Below are 7,190 nucleotides of genomic sequence, written 5' to 3' on the forward strand. Positions count from 1 at the left end.
GTGCCCAGAACTGTACACAGTATCCAGATGAGCTCTAACTAGTGCATTGTACAGTCTGAACATCACTGCCCTTGTTCTCAATTCTACACTTTTGACAATATACCCTAGCATTGTGTTTGCCTTTTTTATTGCTTCCCCACATTGTTTGGATGGAGAAAGTGAGGAGTCCACATAGACTCCTAGGTCTTTCTCATGCGTCACTTCATCTAGTTCTATTCCTCCCATAGTGTAATTATAGTGGACATTTTTGTTACCTGCATGTATTGGCCCAGCACACCCCAATTGAAAAGGACTTACGTTACATCCTGAAATATGAGTCTGGCTCATCTCTTGCAAAACCCAGCGAGCGCTGCAATAGTTTAAGGGGTAAGTATCAGTTAAAGTAGGTGTGACTTCACTTGGTAAAGGTTGAGAAATCTCTGCTGGAGACAACAGTAAATCTTGTCCCCTTTGAGTATCAGGACGACCTCTACTTCTGATTCTGTTTTTCTGATGTTCTGATTTTCTTCAGAATTCAGTGAACCATGGAAAAAGGTAAGATAAAAATGGTACTTTGATTCAATATTGTATTATGTATTTAACCCAACAACTAGCATATATATTGGACTGTGATTTTTAAGACAGGTTTTTCAAGCTGCAACATATTCACTTGGACAAAATGTTTTTTTAGTCAAGTTTATTAATTGATTTCAGCACCCACAGTTTACCTACAATATACACTGACCTGTGCAGGCAGCTAGAACCAGGAGGATAGGACACGAAATGGCAGCCCACCAGATGAGTGATCAGACACTGTACCCCACACTGGACTCCTCCAGACACAGTTTTACTTGTAGAACTAAATAAAAAATTAAACATTCAATTTAATTTCAAAACCTAAACATTTTTTGTTATGAAATATATAAATCCCCCAGACAATATTACAAATGACAATAAGGACATTAATACAATATACTAATAAAAGTAAAGTGAAATTATATCCAATACAGAGTAGAGCAGAATTCAGAGCAGACAATAATTCCCAATCGTACAGCTGCAGTTACAGTACAGTAACAGGATAAATTCAGAAACTATGTAATGATACATAATCAGGTTGACATTAGGTTTGAAAAAAAATACAAAATCTTAAGTATGTTGTTCTCTCTCTGACTGTTTGTGTAGTCCAGGGCAGGGCAACCCTCCTGCCGGTTTTACAGGTTTCACAGGTCTCTCGCAATCATCAGTCACTGGAGACCTTGAATGCGTGGCAGGTACTCAATAAGCCCAATAATTGTGATTTCCATAAAAACCCTGAAGGCACTGCCTCTCTCCATGATCTGGGGGGGCCACCCGTAATATAAAGTTGGCCTTGGTTGGCTTGGAGCATAACTGAAGGGCTATACACCTTTCATCATTTCATGACTTACATCTATGAACTACACGTGTGTTGCATCTTATGAGCTACTGGGTGATAAGTGTATGTATATATGTTTATGGGAATCTGTATATGTATGTCTGTATCATCATCATTATCATCATCATCATCAGCCTAAATTGATCCCATGCTGGGTGAAGGCCTCCCCAAGATATTTCTGCCTGCTTCGATCTACAGCTTCTCTTTTCCATCTCACGCCTGCAAAGTGTATCAATCTTCCCATCTCTTATGTTGTCTGTACATGTGCAGGTATATGTATGTATTGTTGTGTACTGTTTGTTTTGATGCCGCTGTGGGGAAAAGATATCTTACAAGGATGATAAAGCTGAGTAACAAACTCACTAACTGCATTTGTGGCTTTAATATGTGCTCTTAAGGCCAGTTTCGGTGTGAGATGAAGGATATGTGGAAGGAGTTTTCCAAGGAGGCCACGGTGGAGGAAGTGATGCTGGACTCCACTGCGCAGCTCCTGACGAAGCATGAGCTGCCCGAGATCATGGCCCTGGTGCCTAGCCTGGAGGGGCTCACCGTGCTGGAGCTGGGAGCCGGCATCGGGTGAGACTGGAGTGGGACTGCCTGCACCTCCAGGCTCTCAAACCAGGGCCACATGGTCTTCTGGCTTTTTTTTCAACCCACCTAAACCCCTCCCACCCAGCTCCTCACAACTCAATTGATCAGATAAAGAGGTAAAATAAACAGTGGGTAGTTACTCCCGTTACTCCATGCCTCTTCATGGAGTCATGGGGAGGGACAAAGTGAGCAATCCATCCTCCCAGGTTGGAGCAAATACCTTTATCTTCTTTGCCTGTTTGGTAATTTCTAGATTTTGCAACAGAGCAAAACAATATTTAATTAAAGTTTTCAGGACAAACTCCAATTGTTCAGGGGGTAGAATTAAATAATATTGAGAATGAGCATAATGCATATATAGAACATTCCCATCTCTTCTTCTTTAATAGGCAGGACCTAAGCTGCCAGTCTGTCTATGTATTTTCTCAGAAAAGGGGAGACAATTTGGCCCCAGAAAGTCATATAGCACAAATAATAGGATACACCACATATAAAGCATGGTCTTGAAATATACAGATCCTGCTTTTCCTCTCTGGGCTGCTACTACATTGGGTAGTACAAGTTTATTTCTCTTCCTCTAGACGCTACACGAGACAACTGGCAAAGATGGCACGTCACGTGACTGCTGTTGACTTCACTGCCAAGTTTGTGAACAAGAACAGGGAGGAGAACGGTCACCATGACAACGTCGACATCATTCAAGCTGACGTCACCGTGCTGGACTACCCAAACGACAGGTAATCACTTCACTTCTCGAAAACAGGAACACAGGGTCACCTTATGTCACTCCACAATTAAACACCTCCACTAAGAGCATACACCGATCAGCCATAACATTATGACCACCTGCCTAATATTGTGTAGGTCCCCCTTTTGCCGCCAAAACAGCCCTGACCCGTCGAGGCATGGACTCCACTAGACCTCTGAAGGTGTGCTGTGGTATCTGGCACCAAGACGTTAGCAGCAGATCCTTTAAGTCCTGTAAGTTGCGAGGTGGGGCCTCCATGGATCGGAGATCTGGGGAATTTGGAGGCCAAGTCAACACCTTGAACTCATGATTCATCAGACCAGGCCACCTTCCTCCATTGCTCCGTGGTCCAGTTTTGATGCTCACGTGCCCATTGTAGGCGCTTTCGGCAGAGGACAGGGGTCAGCATGGGCACCCTGACAGGTCTGCAGCTACGCAGCCCCATACGCAACAAACTGCGATGCACTGTGTGTTCTGACACCTTTCTATCAGAACCAGCATTAACTTTTTCAGCAGTTTGAGCTACAGTAGCTCGTCTGTTGGATCGGACCACACGGGCCAGCCTTCGCTCCCCACATGCATCTATGAGCCTTGGCCACCCATGACCCTGTCGCCGGTTCACTGCTTTTCCTTCCTTGGACCACTTTTGATAGGTACTGACCACTGCAGACCGGGAACACCCCACAAGAGCTGCAGTTTTGGAAATGCTCTGACCCAGTCATCTAGCCATCACAATTTGGCCCTTGTCAAAGTCGCTCAGATCCTTATGCTTGCCCATTTTTCCTGCTTATAACACATCAACTTTGAGGACAAAATGTTCACTTGCTGCCTAATATATCCCACCCACTGACAGGTGCCATGATAACGAGATTATCAGTGTTATTCACTTCACCCATCAGTGGGCATAATGTTATTGCTGATCGGTGTATGTTGAGCCCTATAGTTCACACAACACTGGCAATTTGGGCACTTAAATTATGGCCCTGCATTTTATGTGACCAACTTTCTTGGACTACATTTATTCCTCCCAATGCAAGGTGGTCAGATAGTATTGAAACAATACTGAATAAGATTTATTTTAATAAAGGTTAAAATGACTAAATAAGTGTCCGGCGCTGCTCTACCAGATGGAACTTTAAACATTACATATCTGAAAGAAGCACAAGTTGGGACTGAGGGCACAAGTTCTCAAACTGCAGTTTCCATTTAGGGGTGATAAAAGGGGGCGAGTATTTGACTATTCCAAATCCAAGGGAGGAAACGATTCCACCTCTAACTGCTGCTGGCCTGAATGCCTATCCTGGGTAGATCTCAGGGCAGTAGATCACAAATGCAATACAAGAGCAGCAGCACAGCAATACATATAGTCTGCAGCCCTGTGCCACACAATAGAACCAAACTGACTGTCTGTCTCCAGCTTTGACCTGATCTTCTCCAACTGGCTGCTGATGTACCTGACTGACGAGGAGCTGCTCTCTCTCACCGAGCGCATGCTGAGCTGGCTGAGACCCGGGGGATACCTCTTCTTCAGGGAGTCCTGCTTCCACAAATCAGGTCTGCCTAACTCTTTTTCCTTCTTTCTTTAATTGTGTTGATGACGCTTTTCCTCTATCTGCAATGGAGAGGTTTTTATAGAGTTGAGCACCTTAAAGTACAATACAATACCATACAGTGCAACAGAACAGACCTGTCAGTCTGGAGACTTTGGGCTTCATTTGACATTCTACACACATGTGATGATGAAAGTCAGAGGGCTTTTGTTCTTGTATGCTATTCAAAGCCCAGCCATTATGGGTGAACTAGTTTAAGAGACACATTCTTCTCTCCCATAGGGGACATCAAGGTGGCCTCTAACCACACAAACTACCGAACGCCCGCAGTTTATAATGACCTAATGATGTCAGTTGTGTGGGAGGAGCCAGAACCTGGGAGATGGGTCTATAGGTTTGATGTCACCTTGACAAAGGCTGTGGAGACTTACATCAAGGTGAGGAAGGCACACTGTTACACGGATCCCAATGGTGCATGTAGTTAATGCAATCCAATGAAGTCCAGGCTGTGTGCTATAGACTGGTCTCCAACTGGCTGGGAGCTAGTCAATTTTCTGATCTCCCAGAGATATAGGCAAAACAATGCTTTGTTTTTTTTTTATCAACGTGGAACCAGAAGTCAACCTTGGAGATTCTGTTCACTGTTCACAAACACTCCTGGCTTTGACAGTTTGTGACTGTGGCTCCTCAGGACCAGGGTTGGCTGGCACTTGTCAAAATGGACATTCTTTGAATTCAAGCCTTTCTTATTGCTCCTCTTACAGTCCTCTAGTTTGTTTTGCTCTCAGATATAAAATGCAAGACTCTACCTCCTTTGCCCTGTTTGTAAGCTGCATTTGTAAACCCTGCTAATGCATTCTATGAATGTATTATTGTTTTTCCACATTATTGTACATCTTTTTAGCAACATCCCCTGGGGGCCACAAATTGGTGCTGCTGCAACGTCATTTGTAATGTAATTACAAATGTAATTTGACAACTTGGGGATTTGGTCTTGAAGTGGTTTGTCTTTCCACCTACAGCTGAAGAACAACCACAATCAGATCTGCTGGCTGATGCAGAAAGTCGTGAAGGATGAGAAGACCTTTGTCCAGTGATAGATAAGCACAAGAGGACTTGAAACCACCATATTAGGCCTAATCCTGCAGCACCATGACTTTCTAAGAATTAAGGATGATGTAATGTTCAAATTGGTAAAGTTCTCATGAATGTCCAGTTTTTACATAAAATCCTAGGTTTTTATGTAATGCATTACATGCAGAGATAACACTATATTCTGTTTAAGACTAAAACAAACTTCTCACCCCTTTAAGAACCCAGGGTGATGTATAGTTAGGTCCATACATATTTGGATAGTGACACAGTTGTCATCATTTTGGCTCTGTATGCCACCACAATGGATTTGTGAAGGGTTTTTCTTCAACAGGGAAATAATTCTTCTGTCATCCACCACAGTCGTTGTCCGTGGTCTTCTGGGCCTTTTGGTGTTCCTGAGCTCACCAGTTCATTCTTTCTTTTTTAAGAATGTACCAAATAGTTGATTTGGCCACACCTAATGTTTTTGCTATCTGGTTTGTTTTGATTTCTCATGATGGCTTGCTTCACTCGCAGTGGCAGCTCTTTGGACTTCATATTGAGGGTTAACAGCAAATGCCACACTTGAAATCAAATCATTTTATCTGCTTACCTGTAATTGAACTAATGACGGAATAAACACACCTGGCCATGGGACAGCTGAGACAGCTGAGCTGCCAATTGTCCAATAACTTTTGAGCCCCTAAAATTGGTGGGACCACATATAAAAATGTGTTTAATTCCTACACTGTTCACCCAATTTGGATGTAACTACCCTCAAATTAAAGATGAATGTCTACACTTAAAGCACATATTGATTGTTTCCTTTCAAATCCATTGTGGTGGCGTACAGAGCCAAAATGATAAGTGTATCACTGTCCAAATATTTATGTACCTAACTGTATATGTCATGTACACACAAGAGGCTTGGCAACAATTTACTGGGTGGATGGATGAGTTTCAAAAGATGTCCTTCAACTGAGCGAAACATCTCACACCCCATAGTCAGGGGGAGAAATCCAAGGACACTCCTGTGTATCAATAAAAGAAAACTGCTGTTCTTGTTGTGCTGCCAAGAAACGGCAATCAGGATTTTTGTCAGTGACATCACAATTGGAAGACAAACTAAACATCACCATTACCAAAATGCACATAATTTCAAATTCTGTATTATTATGATTTAAGATATGGTTAAACGTTGGGTTGTGAACGTTTGTGGGAATTCCAGTGTGATTGGACATAGTATCCACCATTTCCCAAAAGATCCCGTAAGGAGACGTTGGGTTAAATTTGCACAAATAAAAATAAAGCATTCTGTGAACACTTCACCCATGACAGCTTTTCAAATGTTGTAAAGTCACGATGTGGTTTACCAAGAAACTACCCACTATACAGCCTGTACAAAATGAACAGAAAAATCTAACAAAAGATTCACAGAGACAGACTGGGACTAAAAATGGCCCTGTGGATGTAATTTTAAAATACAGATTTTCTGCCTAAATAGATATACCCAAAATGATGCATCATGAGAGGGTCATACACAATAAACATAGTGCTGCATACAAGAAATACTAAAATCTCACCTTTCTGGTAAAAATAGTTATAAATTGCTCAGTTGTACATAATAAGAATATGATGAAAGTATGGAATATATATGGTGTAGTTTCTATTTAACAAACATTGAGAAATAGGGCTTAAAATCACTGATAGGACTGGCCTGTACATTAGTAAACAAGCCATATATATATATATGTATATATGTATGTATACACACACACACGTTTTAAGTGCAAATAGTATATAGTGACAAAACAACCCCTTCCATAATCCCCCA

The 7,190-nt window shown here is 42.1% G+C and overlaps 1 protein-coding gene across 1 annotated transcript; it reads left to right on the forward strand.

Moving 5' to 3' along the window:
• Positions 1 to 373: 373 nt before the first annotated feature.
• On the forward strand, positions 374 to 6,684 carry LOC136764566 (uncharacterized). Its single transcript, XM_066718733.1, has 6 exons — positions 374 to 534; positions 1,792 to 1,969; positions 2,566 to 2,721; positions 4,150 to 4,286; positions 4,565 to 4,719; positions 5,305 to 6,684. The coding sequence occupies exons 1-6, from the start codon at positions 525 to 527 to the stop codon at positions 5,377 to 5,379; spliced, it is 711 nt and encodes a 236-aa protein (XP_066574830.1). The 5' UTR covers positions 374 to 524; the 3' UTR covers positions 5,380 to 6,684.
• Positions 6,685 to 7,190: the final 506 nt, after the last annotated feature.

The sequence above is a fragment of the Amia ocellicauda genome, chromosome 12 (assembly GCF_036373705.1).
Source record: "Amia ocellicauda isolate fAmiCal2 chromosome 12, fAmiCal2.hap1, whole genome shotgun sequence".
NCBI lineage: Eukaryota > Metazoa > Chordata > Actinopteri > Amiiformes > Amiidae > Amia > Amia ocellicauda.